The sequence below is a fragment of the Schistocerca cancellata genome, chromosome 2 (assembly GCF_023864275.1).
Source record: "Schistocerca cancellata isolate TAMUIC-IGC-003103 chromosome 2, iqSchCanc2.1, whole genome shotgun sequence".
Lineage (NCBI taxonomy): Eukaryota > Metazoa > Arthropoda > Insecta > Orthoptera > Acrididae > Schistocerca > Schistocerca cancellata.
In genome coordinates, this window is record NC_064627.1 from 225,482,483 (window position 1) to 225,504,615 (window position 22,133).

At 42.8% G+C, this 22,133-nt stretch overlaps 1 protein-coding gene across 1 annotated transcript in view; it reads left to right on the top strand.

Annotated features, from left to right (window-relative positions):
- The window catches only part of LOC126161552 (kinetochore protein NDC80 homolog), a 194,681-nt gene that overhangs the window by 153,536 nt on the left and 19,012 nt on the right, over nucleotides 1–22,133 (top strand). Inside the window, exon 13 of the mRNA XM_049917486.1 lies at nucleotides 3,533–3,648. Coding sequence (XP_049773443.1) covers nucleotides 3,533–3,648 — 116 coding nt within the window. The remainder of the gene's footprint in view (nucleotides 1–3,532; nucleotides 3,649–22,133) is intronic.

A 22,133-nucleotide genomic window follows, 5' to 3' on the forward strand; every position in this document is an offset into this window, starting at 1 on the left:
CAGGATGGACGAGAATATTGTGTAGGTTCGGTGGACAGCGGTTTACCACGGTAGGAGGGGTGGGAAGGATAGTGGGCAGAACATTTCTCATTTCAGTGCATGACACGAGGTAATCGAAACCCTGGCGGAGAATGTAATTCAGTTGCTCCAGTCCCGGATGGTACTGAGTTACGAGGGGAATGCTGCTCTGTGGCCGGACTGTGGGACTTTGGGAGGTGGTGTGAGACTGGAAAGATAAGACACAGGAGATTTGTTTTTGTACAAGGATGGGAGAAAATTACAGTCATTGAAGGCTTCAGTGAGACCCTCGGTATATTTTAAGAGGGACTGCTCGTCACTGCAGATGCGACAACCACGGGTGGCTAGGCTGTACAGAAGGGACTTCTTGGTATGGAATGGGTGGCATTTGTCAATGTGGAGGTATTGCTGGTGCTTAGTAGGTTTGATATTGACGGAGGTACTGATGTAGCCATCTCTGAATTGGAGGTCAACATCAAGGAAGGTGACTTTTTGGGTTGAGTAGGACCAGGTGAAGGAAATGGGGGAGAAGTTGATAAGGTTCTGGAGGAATCTGAATAAGGTGTCCTCACCTTCAATCCAGATAGCAAAGATGTCATCAATGAATCTGATCCAGGTGAGGGGTTTTGGATTCTGGGTTTTTAGGAAGGATTCCCCTAGATGGCCCATGAATAGGTTAGCATAGGATGGTGCCATGCGGGTGCCCATAGCTGTACCGCAGATTTGTTTGTAGGTAATGCCTTCAAAGGAGAAGTAATTGTGGGTGAGGATATAGTTGGTCGTGGAGACTAGGAAGGAAGTTGTTGGTTTGGAATCCATAGGGCATCTGGTAAAGTAGTGTTTGATAGCAGTAAGGCCATGGGCATTAGGAATATTAGTGTACAGGGAGGTGGCATCAGTAGTGACGAGCAGGGCACTGTGTGTGTAAAGGGAGAGGAACTATGGAGTGTCGGTTGAGGAAATGGTTGGTATCTTTTATATAGAAGGGTAGGTTCCGGGTAATAGACTGAAGGTGTTGGTCTACGAGAGCAGAGATTTTCTCAGTGGGGACACAGTAACTGGCCACAATGGGGCGTCCTGGATGGTTGGGTTTATGGAATTTAGGAAGCATGCAGAAGGTGGGAGTACAGGGAGTGGTATGGGTAAGTAGAGATATGGACTCTGGGGGGAGGTTCTGGGATGGGCCTAAGGATTTGAGTAGTGACTCGAGATCCTGCTGGATTGCTGGAATGGGAAGTGGAAGTATGTAACAGCTGATGGAGTCATTCTGCCATGTAATCCTTGCGGTTCAAAACTATGGTGGTGGTGCCTTTGTCTGCAGGTAGGATTATAAGATTGGGATCAGTTTTTAGATCGTGGACTACAGTTCATTCTGCGAATGTAAGGTTAGTGTGCATATTGAGGGATTTGGGGAATTATGATGAGGCAAGGTTAGAGGAAAAAAAATTCTGGAAAGTTAACAGGGGGTGGTTTGGAGGCAATGGGGGTGGATCATGGTTGGATGGAGGAGTGAACTGAGTTAAGCAAGGTTCAATGTTAGTCTTTGGTTGAGTCTGATTAGTCGGGTTGGTGGCAAAAAACTGTTTCCACTGTAGGGACCGGGAGGAGGAGAGAAGGTCTTTAACTAGTCCTGGATGGTTGAATTTTGGAGTGGGGCAAAAGGTGAGGCACATTCCTCCACAACCTCAACAACTTCTCCCCATTTGTTTCACCTGGTCCTACTCAACCCAACAGGCCACCTTCCTAGATGTTGACCTCTGCCTCATAGATGGCTACATCAGTATCTCTGCCCATATCAAACCTACTAACCACCAGCAGTACCTCCACTTCGACAGCTGCCACCCGTTTCATACTAAGAAGTCCCTTCCGTACAGCCTAGCCACCCCTGATCATCGCATCTGCCGTGACGAGCAGTCCCTCTCTAAATATACCGAGGGTCTCACTGAAGCCTTCAATGACCGTAATTATCCTCCCATCCTTGTACTGAAGCAAATCTCCTGTGTCTTATCTTTCCAGTCTCACACCACCTCCCACAGTCCGGCCACAGAGCAGCATTCCCCTCGTAACTCAGTACCATCCGGGACTGGAGCAACTGAATTACATTCTCCGCCAGGGTTTCGATTACCTCTCTACCTACCGAGCGAGGTGGCGCAGTGGTTAGCACACTGGACTCGCATTCGGGAGGACGACGGTTCAATCCCGTCTCCGGCCATCCTGATTTAGGTTTTCCGTGATTTCCCTAAATCGCTTCAGGCAAATGCCGGGATGGTTCCTTTGAAAGGGCACGGCCGATTTCCTTCCCCATCCTTCCCTCACCCGAGCTTGCGCTCCGTCTCTAATGACCTCGTTGTCGACGGGACGTTAAACACTAATCTCCTCCTCCTCCACCTCTCTACCTACCCACTATCCTTCTCACCCCTCCTACCGTGGTATTCCACCATCCACCGAACCTACACAATACACTCACCCATTCTTACACAACCCCTGCTCCCAATCCCTTACCTCATGGCTCGTACCCCTGTAATTGACCTATATGAAAGACCTGTCCCATACATCCTCCTACCACCATCTACTCGAGTCCGGTCACTAATGTCACCTATCACCTACCTGTGAAACCAGTCATGTGATCTACAAGCTAAGCTGCAACCACTGTGCTGCATTCTATGTAGGCATGACAACCAACAAGCTATCTGTCGGCATGAATGGCCACCGACAAATTGTGGTCAAGAAACAAGTGGAACACCCTGTTGCTGAACATGCTGCCAAACACAATATCCTTCATTTCAATGACTGCTTCACAGCCTGTGCCATATGGATCCTTCCCACCAACACCCGCTTCACTGAATTGCGCAGGTGGGAACTTCCCCTGCAATACATCCTATGTTCCCGTAACCCTCCTGGCCTCAACCTTCGTTAGTCACTGTCCTCACCCATCCAGCCCCCTCCCTGTTCCCATTCCAGCACTACACAGCCATCATTTCACCGCCACACCCAGTCTTTTAATTTCTTTTTATTTCTCTCCTTTCCGCTACTTACCCCTCTCCCCTCTGCACCTTCTCTCCTAACATCCGTCTAAACTGCAACACTCCACTGTCCGCCACTCCCACCATACTATCCCTCCCCCTCCCCTCCCCGCCCCAGCCTCCTCCTTACCCCCACCCAGTCGCCACTCCCATCATGCACTGGTGCTGCTGCTCGCAGTGTAGTTTCAGCTCTGAGACTGCAGATGTGAGTGCAAGTTGCGCTTGCGTCTACTGCGGACAATGGCCTTAATGGCCGAAAGCTATGATTGTGTGAATCTTTTTATCGTGCCTATCGCAGCTCAGCATCTCCGCTATATGGTGAGTAGCAGCTTGCCTTCTCTCCTATTGTTACATTCCATCCTGGATTTTCCATTGTTTGTCTCTTTGTGTTCAGAATGACATGTTATTTTTAGAAGAAAAAAATTAGTTCTCAGTACTTGTCCTTGTTGACCTTGTCCATTTGCAGATTCTAAATTAAAACTTTTTTCCAGATTGATACTAATATTGCAAAAAAAGAAGAAGAACTAGAAAAAAAACAGCAGATACTGAAGGAACTAACCTCTGAAGTTCAAAGTGTTATTGCAGAACTAGAAGACTACAAAAAACAGTACGTAACATTCCTATGTAACTGTTGACTTCAAGGAAATCTGTTCATTAATTTTGTTATTGTTTATATTATTTACATGTGGTGACAGTTGAATCTGTGTCAGACCAGAATTAAATTATAGATCTGTTTTTTCGTGAGCAGTTTTTTTAACCTATTATAAGATCAAGGCACACTTCTAGAACCAATTCGAACTTTCATTGTACCTTATGTTTCTTTCTTAAAATGTCAAATCCCTATCTGGAGGGATTCTTATGATGTTTATGAGAATAGCATCTTCCAAAACAATTTTATTGGTGCAGCTGGACTATATTGTAGACACGGGGATTTAAATTTTAGTGGAAATGCAAAGGTATTTGCATGAAGGAAACAAATGTTGTATTATGTGTTAGTGCTGATTAGAGTTAAGATAGTAATTGGAATTTTTGTTTCTACATTTGATTAGTATCATCATTTAAGAATATTACTGTACAGATTTATTAAAATTAAACCACATACATATTTCACCCCCATGAATCATGGACCTTGCCGTTGGTGGGGAGGCTTGCGTGCCTCAGCGATACAGATAGCCGTACCGTAGGTGCAACCGCAACGGAGGGGTATCTGTTGAGAGGCCAGACAAACGTGTTGTTCCTGAAGAGGGGCAGCAGCCTTTTCAGTAGTTGCAGGGGCAACAGTCTGGATGATTGACTGATCTGGCCTTGTAACACTAACCAAAACGGCCGTGCTGTGCTGGTACTGTGAACAGCTGAAAGCAAGGGGAAACTGCGGCCGTAACTTTTCCCGAGGGCATGCAGCTTTACTGTATGGTTAAATGATGATGGCGTCCTCTTGGGTAAAACATTCCAGAGGTAAAATAGTCCCCCATTCGGATCTCCGGGCGGGGACTACTCGAGAGGATGTCGTTATCAGGAGAAAGAAAACTGGCGTTCTACAGATCGGAGCGTGGAATGTCAGATCCCTTAATTGGGCAGGTAGGTTAGAAAATTTAAAAAGGGAAATGGATAGGTTAAAGTTAGATATAGTGGGAATTAGTGAAGTTCGGTGGCAGGAGGAACAGGGTTATAAACACAAAATCAAAGAGGGGTAATGCAGGAGTAGGTTTAATAATGAATAGGAATGCGGGTAAGCTACTACAAACAGCATAGTGAACGCATTATTGTGGCCAAGATAGATACGAAACCCACGCCTACCACAGTAGTACGAGTTTATATGCTAACTAGCTCTGCAGATGACGAAGAAATTGAAGAAATGTGTGATGAAATAAAAGAAATTATTCAGATAGTGAAGGGAGATGAAAATTTAATAGTCATGGGTGACTGGAATTTGTCAGTAGGAAAAGGGAGAGAAGGAACACTTGGTTCAAGAATCATAAAAGAAGATTGTATACATGGAAGAAGCCTGGAGGTACTGACAGGTTTCAGATAGATTATATGATGGTAAGACAGAGATTTAGGAACCAGGTTTTAAATTGTAAGACATTTCCAGGGGCAGATGTGGACTCTGACCACAATCTATTGGTTATGAACTGTAGATTAAAACTGAAGAAACTGCAAAAAGGTGGGAATTTAAGGAGATGGGACCTGGATAAACTGAAAGAACCAGAGGTTGTACAGAGTTTCAGGGATAGCGTAAGGGAACAATTGACAAGAATGGGGGAAAGAAATACAGTAGAAGAAGAATGGTTAGCTTTGAGGGATGAAGTGGTGAAGGCAGCAGAGGATCAAGTAGGTAAAAAGACTAGGGCTAGTAGAAATCCTTGGGTAACAGAAGAAATATTGAACTTAATTGATGAAAGGAGAAAATATAAAATTGCAGTAAATGAAGCAGGCAAAAAGGAATACAAACGCCTCAAAAATGAGATCGACGGTAAGTGCAAAATGGCTAAGCAGGGATGGCTAGAGGACAAATGTAAGGGTGTAGAGGCTTATCTCACTATGGGTAAGATAGATACTGCCTACAGGAAAATTAAAGAGACCTTTGGAGAAAAGAGAGCCATTTGTATGAATATCAAGAGCTCTGATGGAAACCCAGTTCTAAGCAAAGAAGGGAAAGCAGAAAGGTGGAAGGAGTGTATAGAGGGTCTATACAAGGGTGATGTTCTTGAGGACAATATTATGGAAATGGGAGAGGGTGTAGATGAAGATGAAATGGGAGGTATGATATTGCGTGAAGAGTTTGACAGAGCACTGAAAGACCTGAGTCGCAACAAAGCTCCGGGAGTAGACAACATTCCATTAGAACTACTGACGGCCTTGGGAGAGCCAGTCCTGACAAAACTCTACCATCTGGTGAGCAAGATGTATGAAACAGGCGAAATACCCTCAGACTTCAAGAAGAATATAATAATTCCTATCCCAAAGAAAGCAGGTGTTGACAGATGTGAAAATTACCGAACTATCAGTTTAATAAGTCACGGATGCAAAATACTAATGCGAATTCTTTACTGACGAATGGAAAAACTAGTAGAAGCTGACCTCGGTGAAGATCAGTTTGTATTCCGTAGAAATATTAGAACACGTGAGGCAATACTTACCCTACGACTTATCTTAGAAGCTAGATTAAGGAAAGGCAAACATACGTTCCTAGCATTTGTAGACTTAGAGAAAGCTTTTGACTATGTTGACTGGAATACTCTCTTTCAAATTCTGGAGGTGGCAGGGGTAAAATACAGGGAGCGAAAAGCTATTTACAATTTGTACAGAAACCAGATGGCAGTTATAAGAGTCGAAGGACATGGAAGGGAAGCAGTGTTTGGGAAGGGAGTGAGAGAGGGTTGTAGCCTCTCCCCAATGTAGTTCAATCTGTATATTGAGCAAGCAGTAAAGGAAACAAAAGAAAAATTCGGAGTAGGTATTAAAATCCATGGAGAAGAAATAAAAACTTTGAGGTTCGCCGATGACATTGTAATTCTGTCAGAGACAGCAAACGACTTGAAAGAACAGTTGAACGAAATGGACAGTGTCTTGAAAGGGGATATAAGATGAACATCAACAAAAGCAAAACAAGGATAATGGAATGTAGTCGAATTAAGTCAGGTGATGCTGAGGGAATTAGATTAGAAAATGAGACACTTAAAATAATAAAGGAGTTCTGCTATTTAGGGAGCAAAATAACTGATGATGGTCAAAGTAGAGAGGATATAAAATGTAGACTGACAATGGCAAGGAAAACGTTTCTGAAGAAGAGAAATTTGTTAACATCGAGTATTGATTTAAGTGTCAGGAAGTTGTTGCTGATAGTATTTGTATGGAGTGTAGCCATGTATGGAAGTGAAACATGGACGATAAATAGTTTGGACAAGAAGAGAATAGAAACTTTCAAAATGTGGTGCTACAGAAGAATGCTGAAGATTAGGTGGGTAGATCACATACCTAATGAGGAAGTATTGAATAGGATTGGGGAGAAGAGAAGTTTGTGGCACAACTTGACTAGAAGAAGGGATCGGTTGGTAGGACATGTTCTGAGGCATCAAGGGATCACCAGTTTAGAATTGGAGGGCAGCGTGGAGAGTAAAAATCATAGGGGGAGACCAAGAGATGAATACACTAAGCAGATTCAGAAGGATGTAGGTTGCAGTAAGTACCGGGAGATGAAGCAGTTTGCATAGGATAGAGTAGCATGGAGAGCTGCATCAAACCAGCCTTAGGACTGAAGACAACAACAACAACAACATATTTCACTTCATAATCTACAAATTTCATTGAGATTGGACTGTGTATATAAATTGTAAGTAATAAGTTACAAGTAATCCTTCATTTGAGGTAAACTAGATCTTGTGCAGCTCTTGCATAATATGCTGATTCCAAACAAGCAACTAAATGTTTCGATACAATAATAAAAAACGATGTGTTTACGTAACAAAAACATATAATTTTAAGTTAAACAATGGAATCTCCCCTCCGCCACCAGCATTTCTAACCTGCATAGTTGGAAGCTCTTGCAACAAATTGTCTGCTCCTGTAAATATCCCGACCTCAACCTATGGTAACATACGATCCCCACACCTTTCCCCCAATAGTTCCCACCTTCTCTTTTCTATAACCTCCTCCCCATTCTCGCCTCCCACCCTCTTTGGTTGCCACCTTCTGCGAATGCACCTGCCCATCTTTCTCTGCTCATCTCAGTTTCCTCGCCGTTTTCCCCACACCCGTGCCCCACAACCTTCAGACACTGTGCCTGTTGGCAGTATGGTCCCTGCTCACTCCGTCAGACAGCACTCTTTTCTCCTCCCGTGTGTACACTGTTAACCCTTCCCCTTCCCTGCCCCCTCCAAAATTCTGCTTCCTTTCCATGTGATAGTTGCTTTCTGGTCCGAGCTGCCGGAGTTGGCAGTCACGTGTGCATGAGATGTGCTTGCTTTTGTAGGTTTCTCTTTCTTTTTCTGACAAAGACTGTTGCCAAAAGTTTTTATGTAAGTGTCTTTAATTGTGCCTGTCTGTAATTTAATGTGTCATTTTTGTGGTAAGTAGCACTCTATCTTTTCCTACATCATTAATTTTAAATTATTAATAACTGTCTAATGGGTTTTTCATCAATCAATAATTTACCCTAGATCAAGGCAAACAATGATTTGAAGCAGCTGTTAAAACCTCTGAAAATTAAGTTACAGTTGTTAAGATTGTAATAAATTGTATGGTTAAGTGGGCTGACTGCTGTGGCCGAGCAGTTCTAGGTGCTTCAGTCTGGAACCGTGCAACCGCTACGGTCACAGGTTCGAATCCTGCCTCGGGCATGGATGTGTGTGATGCCCTTAGGTTAGTTAGGTTTAAGTGGTTCTAAGTTCTAGGCGACTGATGACCTCAGATGTTAACTCCCATAGTGCTCAGAGCTATTTGAACCATTTGTATGGTTAAGTGCCAGATTACAAGTCCACAGTCTTATGATTCGTGTGTTACCTATTACTTCTTTGACCTCTGGCAGTCATGTTGTTGTGAAAAATGGCGAGTTGCACAATAGTTCAGAGTCCATCTTCAACTACAGGTTCCCTGCATCATGCTGAATAAGTTAGGTCAAAGGTCAGAGGAAGGCAAGGGCACACCACATGATATGAAATCATGTCTAGTAAAGCATAATGGACACCGTAACCATACTATTTTTATTTTCATTATTTTTATGTTTTTCCAGAGTATCACTCATTAAATTCCAGTTCTGGAAGTGCAGGGATGCCTCAGTTACAAGCTAACTAAAAACCTGCTGACTAATAGTGCTTAAGCTCACACAGCTAGCTTATGATAGGGAGCAGTGGCCAGGCAACGCATGCGGGTATCGAGGATGAACCACACATAAGTGTGGATTTCCTGTCGCATCAGCTATGTGCAAATTAATCCGTGATTCTGAATCAGTCACACGATAGGATACTTGTTGGCCACAAACCTTAGGCACATGGAAAGTTTGTTCTCATTTGGTAAGAATACCAGCTTTGTGAGAGGTGGTGAGTATACGGCTCTCAGGTCTGGTAACGCATCATGTTGTGCTAGTGTTGGACAGTGTCAGGTCAGGTGGCTGCTGCTACTTACTGCTCACAATTAGCAACTACCTGTGTCCTCATTTTGGCAGTCTCCTTATGGATGCCTCCTCCACAGGTAATGCATTTGTTGCAGTGTTGTTTCTAGATGCATGATATTACTACGTCCAGAGTCTCCTACCAGAAGCCCACCCATGGTGTTTTGCTCGTGCACTGGGTCAATGGTACTGCTGCCATGTGTCACTGAGGCTGGGAGAAAAACCTAAGTTGGTAGCTAGGTGGGTCCTCAGTGTGTTGTGATAGAGCTGTTATAAATTTTGTTTTTTCCCTGTGGATCTAACGGCTGCAAATGGAAGGTTTTTGGCTGTACCTAGTTGGAAAGTTGCACAACTCCTTATCACACAGCCCCAGGTCAAAACTGAAGATACAATCCCTGCTTTCTTGTACATCACACTGTGTCCTGTGCGAAGGCAACGCTCTGCTATTGCAGATTTATCCAGTTCATGCAGGTGTGTAAGATAATGATGTTCGTCACATCAGTCTTGCACCATGTGAATCTTTGGCCAGGATTCTGATATGGTATTTTGTATACATCTGACAGGCTGCCAGCTTGGACATGATGCATGCATGGTCTATGGACAAGAGTGTGCAATGCACTGATGCATTGTGTAGGGTGGCAACAACTTGTAGCTTCCAAATATAATGTATATATGCAGGCTGAAGTGATTAATAAAAATTTGTACCACAATCAGGATTCGAACACAGGTCTCCTGGTCATCAGAAAGATTTGCTAACCACGTCACCCTGGCACAGTGGCTTTGCACAACTGCACAGGCTACCCTAGCAAGCTTCCCCCCCCCCCCCCCCCCCCCAATCCAAATTCCCATTCTCACCTCAGCCCACTTTTCCCTAAACTCAAACAGCATTGCAGAGGCTCTCCAACTGTATTCCAATAGCACTGGCCTTGGTACAGATTTTCATTTGTCACTTTGGTCTGCATATATACATCATAGATGTTTGAGATTTGAAAAGGTTTCTTTAACCATAGAGTTTCATTCCAAATATAAATTGTTACACATGATCATGTGATATGTATTGTAAGATCCTCTGAATTAGTGCAATGACAATTGTCAGTGAGGCTGTGATATCCATTGGTTGAGCATATTTGTCCATAGACACCTACCCTTGTGGGTGGGTGATGCAACTGGAAGTTGGGTTTCTTCCATTTATTTTTTGTAATAACTGCAATGAATTCATGATCTGTGTGTCACACTTTTTACTGCCTGTCTTCTGGGAGTCTGGTGCTTTGTGAGGTTGATGTCAGGTTATGAGCTGCCATCTGGTCTTCCACAAAGTAGGTTATCTACCATGATGTAGCTTATTCAGTTTTGAGTGTATTTTCAGACTCGTAGCATTCTTGTCAGGTAGGCTGTTATGGGTCTCTCTATGATTTGCGTATGTGAAGTTTCTGCTTATAAATTGCTTGATGTATGATGCAATGGGTACAATCTTTATGTTGAATAGTCTCATAGCTGTTCTTACAGATAGTATACTTTGTTTCTTTACCTTAACAAATGGAACGAACCGCGGCAATAAAAGCAGTTTCAGTGTCCTACCTACAATAAACGAGTGCTCTGAAGTGGATATAGGCCTAAAGGCAGAAACAACAAGGCAACATATGTTTACTAGGCCAAAAAGGGTTGGCCGTGTGAAACCCAGTGACTGTAGAATTACTGTGGTAACAAACAACCGTTTTCATGCACTAGATTCAGACATAAATGTGGAATCCACGGAAAACTGTGACGACAACAACATGCCGAATCTATATAGTGACAAGCACATGAGCAGAAACTTCCGCAATAAACGTGAAGACAAACTCAAAGTGAAAATATTCTCTGATAGCCATGGACGTGAGATCACAAAAATACTACGTTACAGTCATTGTATACAAGCAACTAGTATTGTCAAACCAGGTGCACCCATCCAAGAACTCGTTAGAAACATAGAAACTGAAAATGATCGTCATATTGTCGTCATAGCTGGAGCCAATAATGTATATAAAAACGACCTCCACAGTGCAACACGAAACCTTAAGGCAATACTAAATTCAACAAGAGAGAAATCAGTTTTTGTAGTCGGAATTCCACATAGGCATGACCTTTCGGAATGGTCATGTGTGAACGTGGAAATCATAAAAGCAAACAGGCAATACTCAAAGATTTGCAGGACCTACCAATATGCATATTTTATAAGTATGGACTCCTTGTGAAGAGACTGTTACACGAGACATGGCATGCACCTTAATAACAGAGGCAAGAAGATTCTGTGCCAAAACATCAGCATGATACTGAAAGCATCTGACAACCAAGAAGTAATTGCTGCTCTTCCAGTTCCTTGCTTGGCGCAAGCAGAGCCTGAAGAAATGGTTACTTCTATTGCAGCAGTAGAAGTAGAGGTGGAGGCAGCAATTGTACCTACACACATAACAAATGCTGCAGCAGCGGCAGTACCTACCACACTTCATCTACAGGATTCAACAGCAGCAGAAGATGAAGCAACATCCAAATCTCCACTGTCACCAGTTGCCACAACAACGCCTACAGCAGCAGCAGTACCTATCACACTTCACCAGCAAGATTCAACAACAGCAGCAGAAGAAGAAGCAACCACCTTATCTCCTCAGTCACCAGATGCCACAACAGTGCCTCCAGACACCATAACAGCAATTCCATCAATTCCTCTAGTAGCAGCTTCATCTACAATATCATCACAAGGAGGGAAGAGTAGGCATACAACAGTAGATGTGCTACCACTCCAAGTGAACAATTTTTAGTAAAAGGCAACAAGAGGCAGAAATCCAAAAGATAAGCCCTGAAAAAGTTTGAAAACCAATCACCATAGTGTTCAGTGTGTAAGCAATAAGAACATGGATCTTAAAATATGTTACCTTAACGTTCAAGGACTGAAAGATAAAGAACTTATCATAAATGAGTTTGGTCTTGATAACCAGTTTGATATTTTTTGTCTGAGTGAACACTGGGCTAATGAGAATGAACTTGCAGTTGCCAAATTTGACAATTTTAGTATAGTAAATAGCTACTGTAGGAAAGAGCACATTAGAGGTGGTGTGCCAATTTATTCCAACCAGTCACTCAGTTGTACAATAACCAAACTAGACCTAAATTCCTTGTGTGATGAACAGCACTTTGAAGTTACGGGTATAATCATTAATAGTCATAAGCTAATAGTAGTATCCATGTACAGATCACCAAAGGGAAGCATTAACATATTATTAGAAAAAATGGACATGCTATTGAGTGAATTAAGTAATATTAAATGGCTACATTATGATATTGCAATAGGAGGTGATTTGAATGCTGATTTTGATGTTACTAAATGTAAGGGTAGTGTTGCAGATCTGGAAAACTTACTAAGACAATACAATTTATATCATGTTAATAACAGGCCCACAAGGAACAAAGCATGTTTAGATAACATCTTTGTAAACTTCAAGACCACTGAAAACACATGCGAAGTTGTAGTGTTCCCATTCTCTGACCATGACTCAGTATCTCTAAATTATGCAAGTAAAATTCCCCTCAATAGGAGCAATGCAAACAGACCTGTCCCAACAGTTGTGATTACCAGACCCATAACTGAGGATAAAATTAACACATTTCGTAATTCCCTTGCTGACAGAGACTGGTTTGGCCATTGTAGTGTCGATGGACATTACACATTAAGTAATGACCTGCCAGCCAAAATAATATTTGATAGATTTTTTAATGCATTCTTGACCCTATTTAACCATAGTATTCCCATAAAGAAAATCAAAATAATGGACAGCAGCCACAAATCCAGATCTGAAAACAGACAAAATATATGGTACAATAAACAGCTGACAGATCTAAAGAAACAAGTTTTGTTACTGTACAACATATACAATAGTATGAAGTCTGACTGTGCCAAATCAGCCTATGTGGAATGCAGGAATGCATACAAAAAAGCCATCCTGCAAGCCAAAAAAACCTACAATGCCAACAGCATACATAATTACGCCAGTAAATGCAAAACCGCTTGGAAAGTAATTAACAGTGCTGCCAGAGATACTAAAAAAGACAAAATTAATATCCCACCACAAACACTCAATGAGTTTTTTATTAATTCAGTGAAAGAAATAGGAGACGCAATTATCAAACCAGACATTAGTCCATCAGAGTTACTCTCCCAAAATTGGGGTAGACAGTCACTAAATACAAGCATGGTAACCTTCTCCGAAGTATCGCCTAGATATGTACAAGGGGTCATAAAACAACTGAAATCATCTGATAGCTTAGATATATATGGCATATCATGCAACCTGCTAAAAAAAGTGTGAGACCGCATTCTCTACCCCTTAACCCATTGCATAAACAAGTGCTTACTTGAGGGATATTTTCCTGATGAGTTAAAACTGTCTAGGATCGTCCCAGTATACAAAAAGGGAGATAAAGACTCTCCATCTAGCTACAGGCCTATTTCAATAGTACCCGCATTCTCAAAGGTAATAGAATGCATCATGTACCAACAATTATCATCTCACTTTGAGAACCTAGGAATAATTAATGTTACACAATACGGGTTTAGGAAGAATCTGTCGACCATTGATGCAATCAACACGGTAGTCAGTTACATCCTCAAAGTTTTTGAGAACAAAGGCTTTGCCCAGGTCTCATTCTGTGACCTAAGCAAGGCCTTCGACTGTGTTGAGCACATGCCACTACTAGAGAAACTAGAATTCTACGGCATCAAAGAAAACAGTCTCAGACTATTAAAAGTTTATCTCAACAACCGTAAACAGGTAGTTTGGGTTGGTAAGGAAATGTCAAACATAGAAAATGTTAAAGTAGGTGTGCCTCAGGGATCTGTACTGGGGCCCTTCCTGTTTCTGATAATGATCAATGACCTCCCCTCGTTTATTATATCCACCACTGTATTGTATGCAGATGTTACGACTTTTCTCCATAGCAGTAACAATCTTAATGATCTTAAAACCTGTGCTGAAAATACACTCACTCATGCAGCATATTGGTTCAGAGCAAATGGTTTCCTGCTAAATGAAAATAAAACTCAGCAGATAATCTTCACTCTAAGAGACAAGCCACTATCTGATGACCCTAGTTCTGTTAAATTCCTGGGAGTTTATTTAGACGAAAAGTTATCCTGGGGCCAACATGTAAACTATATTAGTAGTAAACTATCTAGAGTAATTTATTTATAAGACAACTCAGAAATTGTGTATCTGAAACATACATCAGATCATCTTTTTTGCATTTTTCCAGAGTATAATATCCTATGGCATTATCTTGTGGGGTAACTGTAGTCATATACATGACATCCTATTATTGCAGAAGAAAGCCATTAGGATAATTACAAATTCTTCACAAAAGGCTCACTGCAAACCCTTATTTACTAAACAAAAAATTATGACTGTAATAAACCTCTATATATACAATGTCTTAATCTTTACGAAGAAGAACCTACAAGATGTGAAACGTAGAGAAAATGTACATTGTTACAACACAAGAAGCATCAAACGCATATACACACCTTACCACAGACTATCAAAATCAATAAATAGCTATGAAGTCACAGGACACAAGCTATTTAATAAGCTGCCACATGCCATACAGGATCTTCCTGAACATACATTCAAAGAAAGACTGCATGAATGGTTTATTGCCCACCCGTTCTATGATATCAATGAATTCTTCAACTGTAAAATGCAGTAATCCAACAGATGACCCACTGTACATTTATTGTAATACAAGCTAAAATATTTCAGTAGTCAATACCTTATCACACTGTATTATAAATTGTAACTTCATTTGACGTTGTCAATTGCTGTAATGGCCTAAAGACAATAAAATCTTTATTATTATTATTATTATTAAAACTAGTCATCACTCTTACTATTATCTTTGATATGCTTCGAAAAGGTATGGCATGTCACCTGCGGTGTGATTCCTACATATTTATAGTTTTTTACTGTTTCCTGTTCTTGTCCCCCACCGGTGAATTTGTCATTGTTTGTCAGGGTTTCTCCTGTGCTGAATTTCATTGCTTTTGTCTTATCCTTATTTCTGATAAGGTCATTTTTGGGAACCATTTCTCCAGTTTGTTAATGGCTTCTTGCAGGGGCTCTCTTCTCTCTGATAGTAAGATCATATCAGTATACAGCCACATTTTCACTATTTCTGATTATATCCTTTGGATCATGGCTTGGGTAGGTACGTTGAACATAGTGGGACTTAAAGAGTATCGCTGTAATGCTCCATTTGTTTGCTAGATTCCTTAGTGCTGTGATAATCCATCATGCATTCCTATGGTTTGCTTGGAGGATGCTTACTATAAATTTAAGGATCTGACTTTCTGCACATAGTATTTGGTGTAGCTTTTTGAATACTCTAGTCCTGTTTACCCTGTTGAGTATTTCTTTAGAGTCTACAAAGATTCTGTATGCATGACGTTTAGCTTTAGAGAGGGCTTCATGTGTGAATTGGGGAACGTGTCGCACTGCTTGTGTAGTTGACCTTCTAGGAGTGAAGCCATGCCGTTCCTAGAGTATCATAGCCATGGTGTTGTCATGGATCTTTTCAAGTATGATGTCCATTATCTTGAGCAACGCTCATTCCAAAGTGACCCCACTATAGGAATTTGGTGCATTCTGCAGTTCTCTTCCTTTGTAGATCACTGTAACTGCAGATTCTCACCATATTTTGGGGATGTCCACGATTTCTAGACCCTCGTTGTATAGGTCTGCCCATAGCTTCACAATGTGTAATGTTGCTCCTTTCATTAGCTCATACCAGATATTGTCTGAGTCACTTGCCTTATGGGGTTTGCTTTTATAAGTTGCCTGTCAGCCTTTATATTTTGTTGTTCTTTCATTTGCAGTTTAGGGAATGCTTCCATTGATGTGTAATTTGAACTGCTCTTCTGGAATACGTTTATGAAAGTGGTTTCCCATGGAGGTGCTTGAGGTCGTCTTTGTTCTCCGTGGTTCTAGGGCTTTGTAGGGTTTACTTCTTCTGTCTGAAGTAATTCTTCTTCATTGATATGGATGTGTGGTTGTTGTTTTGTTACAGGAGTGAGTTACACTTTGTTCTTTATGCATATTTTTAAGCTCATTCAAGTTTTCCAGGATCACGCGTCTTCTAATGTAGCATTCACTGTTTAGTTTGCTTGACCTCTTCATTGGTTGAGGGGCTGCTGACTAATCAGGAATTCAATTAGGTTCCACAGTGCATTATCAATGTTGCCTCTTTCTATTGTGCATAGTATTTCTTCAGCAGATACATTCTGCACTGGTACGTTGGGGATGATATTTCTTGGAGGTCATAAATGTTCATTTTGTTTCTTTCTCTTTATTATCATGATCTGAAATTTTATCCATACCGGTCGGTGTTCCATTATGAGTGTGCTTGGAGAATCTGTTGCAATTGTTAAGCTTTGGACCTTTATCTATTTTCTGCAGCAAATATGAGAGTTATGGCACTAGAGCCGTTGTGAGGCATAAGTTTTATTCTGAGTTTTGTTGATGAGTGTTAGGCTTTCCTCTTTTTGTAAGAGCCTGTGTTTTGGTGTTCAGCCTGACTGTTTAGGCCTCCTGCCGGCAGGGTTAGGAATCTGGTTCTGTCTAGGCCAGTGCAGTCATGATGATTTCTACCACTTCATCAGCTGAACATTGTGGTCTGATATACACTCCTGGAAATGGAAAAAAGAACACATTGGCACCGGTGTGTCAGACCCACCATACTTGCTCCGGACACTGCGAGATGGCTGTACAAGCAATGATCACACGCACGGCACAGCGGACACACCAGGAACCGCGGTGTTGGCCGTCGAATGGCGCTAGCTGCGCAGCATTTGTGCAACGCCGCCGTCAGTGTCAGCCAGTTTGCCATGGCATACGGAGCTCCATCGCAGTCTTTAACACTGGTAGCATGCCGCGACAGCGTGGGCGTGAACCGTATGTGCAGTTGACGGACTTTGAGCGAGGGCGTATAGTGGGCATGCGGGAGGCCGGGTGGACGTACCGCCGAATTGCTCAACACGTGGGGCGTGAGGTCTCCACAGTACATCGATGTTGTCGCCAGTGGTCGGCGGAAGGTGCACGTGCCCGTCGACCTGGGACCGGGCCGCAGCGTAGCACGGATGCACGCCAAGACCGTAGGATCCTACGCAGTGCCGTAGGGGACCGCACCGCCACTTCCCAGCAAATTAGGGACACTGTTGCTCCTGGGGTATCGGTGAGGACCATTCGCAACCGTCTCCATGAAGCTGGGCTACGGTCCCGCACACCGTTAGGCCGTCTTCCGCTCACGCCCCAACATCGTGCAGCCCGCCTCCAGTGGTGTCGCGACAGGTGTGAATGGAGGGACGAATGGAGACGTGTCGTCTTCAGCGATGAGAGTCGCTTCTGCCTTGGTGCCAATGATGGTCGTATGCGTGTTTGGCGCCGTGCAGGTGAGCGCCACAATCAGGACTGCATACGACCGAGGCACACAGGGCCAACACCCGGCATCATGGTGTGGGGAGCGATCTCCTACACTGGCCGTACACCACTGGTGATCGTCGAGGGGACACTGAATAGTGCACGGTACATCCAAACCGTCATCGAACCCATCGTTCTACCATTCCTAGACCGGCAAGGGAACTTGCTGTTCCAACAGGACAATGCACGTCCGCATGTATCCCGTGCCACCCAACGTGCTCTAGAAGGTGTAAGTCAACTACCCTGGCCAGCAAGATCTCCGGATCTGTCCCCCATTGAGCATGTTTGGGACTGGATGAAGCGTCATCTCACGCGGTCTGCACGTCCAGCACGAACGCTGGTCCAACTGAGGCGCCAGGTGGAAATGGCATGGCAAGCCGTTCCACAGGACTACATCCAGCATCTCTACGATCGTCTCCATGGGAGAATAGCAGCCTGCATTGCTGCGAAAGGTGGATATACACTGTACTAGTGCCGACATTGTGCATGCTCTGTTGCCTGTGTCTATGTGCCTGTGGTTCTGTCAGTGTGATCATGTGATGTATCTGACCCCAGGAATGTGTCAATAAAGTTTCCCCTTCCTGGGACAATGAATTCACGGTGTTCTTATTTCAATTTCCAGGAGTGTAGGTTCCTATTATTCGCAGGTTGTTTAACTGTGTTGTCTCAGTTTTTGTCTTCTCTCTTCGTGCTTTGTTGTGCTATGGATGAGTTGTAGTAATGTATCATTCCTCTTGATGGTCTTCTTTCTGTCTCAGCTTTAGTCAGTGCATGTATGGCGTAGAAGTAGTTTATATTCTGGTGTTCTTGAAGAAAGGTTTCTCAGAAGATCAGAACATCACTGCTGAGCAGTTTTTCATCTGGTAAAATATTAAGTAAGGATTGTAAACCTTCTACATTCCATAGCATGATTTCAAAATAATTCTTTTTAATAGTGCCAACTGTGAAAAAGAAATGGGCAGGAGATTACTTTTTATGGCCACACTCATATAACAGGTTTCTGGAATTGTGTAAAATAGATTCTCAAATTAGAATTTATATTGACTGTCCATGAACTAGGTAACACAAAAGACTAAATGTCCAGAATGGAATAAGAACAGTGTGCAAAACACATCAAATAAAGGAAAGGCAGCCACTCACCTATACCTGACTGATGTGTGGCGCATAGAAAAATGCAACAGAAAACTATTTGTACTGGCTTTTGAGCTCTTGTTCTTTCTCTTGTAGAAGTACACATATTCACACATACAAGGGTTCCAGCACTTTGCGACACTCTCTCTCTCTCTCTCTCTCTCTCTCTCTGTGGGTGGGTCTGGGTGTGTGTACATGCCCGCACATTTTCTACTGAATCTTTAATATTTCAGCAGTCTTTTTCATTGTGCCTCTCTCCAACTCAATGCCTTCTCTGTGTGGTGAGCACCAGTCTATCTTATCCATATTGTTGTTGGCACAAATGACTGAAATTGTAGTTGAAAGTTATACCCAGTCATTTGTTTTTTACTGTATTGTTTTCCTATTTATTGATAAAACTGTGACATTTACTTCCTAAAAGCTACCACCCACCCCCCACCCCCCCAAACCCTCTTATAAAACCGGTGTGAATGTGCTATGATTTGACAGTAGACTAAATATTAAACAACCAAAAATTAATAGATTCAGTAATGTTCAAATATTTATGTACTATGGGTTGTTGAATCATCCCTTATTGAATATTTTTCTGTTGCATAAGTTCATTAGTTTGAATGATGCATGAAACCAGATTTCTTTTTTGATAAAAGATTTCTTTTTCTTGCTCTATTCTGACTTCAAATGATCCTTTTACATGGAAATACTACAGCGAAATGTCTAGTGATAACTATATTTTCTGCTATAGTGGCCGGCCATGGTGGCCAAGCGGTTAAAGACGCTACAGTCTGGAACCGCGCGACTGCTACGGTCGCAGGTTCGAATCCTGCCTCGGGCATGGATGTGTGTGATGTCCTTAAGTTAGTTAGATTTAAGTAGTTGGATGGGTGAGGACAGTGACTAACGAAGGTTGAGGCCAGGAAGGTTACGGGAACATAGGATGTATTGCAGTGAAAGTTCCCACCTGTGCAATTCAGAAAAGCTGGTGTTGGTGGGAAGGATCCATATGGCACAGGCTGTGAAGCAGTCATTGAAATGAAGGATATTGTGTTTGGCAGCATGTTCAGCAACAGGGTGTTCCACTTGTTTCTTGACGACAATTTGTCGGTGGCTATTCGTGCCGACATAGCTTGTTGGTTGTCATGCCTACATAGAATGCAGCACAGTGGTTGCAGCTTAGCTTGTAAATCACATGACTGGTTTCCCATGTAGCCCTGCCTTTGATGTGATAGGTGACATTAGTGACCGGACTCGAGTAGATGGTGGTAGGAGGATGTATGGAACAGGTCTTGCGTGTAGGTTAATTACTGGGGTATGGGCCATGTTGTAAGGGGTTGGGAGTAGGGGTTGTGTGAGGATGGGTGAGTGTATTGTGTAGTTTTGGTGGCCGGCGGAATACCACAGTAGGAGGGGTGGGAAGGATAGTGGGTAGGACATTTCTCATTTCAGGGCACAGCGAGAGGTAATCGAAACCCTGGCGGAGAATGTAATTCAGTTGCTCCAGTCCCGGATCGTACTGAGTTACGAGGGGAATGCTGCTCTGTGGCCGGACTGTGGGAGATTTGTTTCTGAACAAGGATGGGAGGATAATTACAGTCAGTGAGGGCTTCAGTGAGACCCTCGGTATATTTTAAGAGGGACTGCAGATGCGACAACCATGGGTGGCTAGGCTGTATAGAAGGGACTTCTTGGTATGGAATGGGTGGCAGTTGTCACTGTGGAGGTATTGCTGGTGCTTAGTAGGTTTGATATGGACGGAGGTACTGATGTAGCCATCTCTGAATTGGAGGTCAACATCTAGGAAGGTGGCTTGTTGGGTTGAGTAGGACCAGGTGAAGGAAATGGGAGAGAAGTTGTTGAGGTTCTGGAGGAATATGAATAAGGTGTCCTCACCTTCAATCCAGATAGCAAAGGCAGGGCTACCCGTGAAACCAATCATGTGATTTACAAGCTAAGCTGCAACCACTGTGCTGCATTCTATGTAGGCATGACAACCAACAAGCTGTCTGTCCGCATGAATGGCCACCGACAAACTGTGGCCAAAAAACAAGTGGACCACCCTGTTGCTGAACATGCTGTCAAACACGATATCCCTCATCTCAAAGATTGCTTCACAGCGTGTGCCATATGGATCCTTCTCACCAACACCAGCTTTTCTGAATTGCGCACGTGGGAACTTTCCCTGCAATATATCTTACGTTCCCGTAACCCTCCTCACCTCAACCTTCATTAGTCACTGTCCTCGCCCAACAAGCCCCCTCCCTGTTTGCATTCCGGCACTACACAGTCGTCATTTCACCGCCACACCCAGTCTTTTAATTTCTTTTCATTTATCTCCTTTCCGCTACTTACTCCCTCCCCCTCTGCACATTTTCTCCCACCCCCCATCTAAACTGCAACACTTTTAAACCCCCCCCCCCCCCACCACCACCACCACCACCACCACCACCACCACCACCACTTCCATCGTGCCCTGGTGCTGCTGCTCGCAGTGTGGTTTCAGTTCTCTGAGACTGCAGACGTGTGTGCGCGTGTGTGTGTGTCGATTTCTGATGACAAAGGCCTTAATGGCTGAAAGCTGTAATTGTGTGAATCTTTTTGTTGTGCCTATCGCGACTCAGTATCTCCGCTGTACGGTGAATTTACCAAGTTAAAGTTTATTAATTTGGAGTTAATCTCTCATCGAATTATGATTGTGGAGAATGCAGGTTCGCACTGTCGCTCGAAACTTCACCTCTGAGCGATCTACGTCTTGTAATATCTGTACCATGATAATTAATTAATTTCTGTATGGAAATATACACACCTTGAATACTTGATGTTAGTTATTGAATTTTATTTTTGGGCAAAAATCTATTTGAACATTTACTATATGCCGTAATGTAGTCTCACAACAATAAAATCTCTCTACTCCTCTCACATGTCCGATCTCCCCATTTCCTTCACAAAAAATTCCTTAAAACAAAATCTTTTGTTCTGTAAGACACAGAGATGTGTTCTTAACTCAGAACGTCCTATTCTTGCAGTTGGTATATGCCGTTAACCACAATATCAATTTGTAGCACCCAAATTAGAACTTTTGCATACATTGTTACACCATATTGCCCCTCTTGGGCACGAATTTTCTTTCCTTAGACAATTCAGGACCATAATTACAATAGAAATTGACTCTACTGTTGTACTACAATACCGAGTGGAATATGCTTGTGGCAGTTGACAACTTTTGCCACTTATGTAATCAGAGTAGCTTTCATAATCACTCGCTACTGATCATAAGCTTAAATAATTTGACATTAACTGTTTAAGTAACTCTGTAAGTAGCTAATGTGGCCATGGACTTGCGATCAGAATACCCTTCCC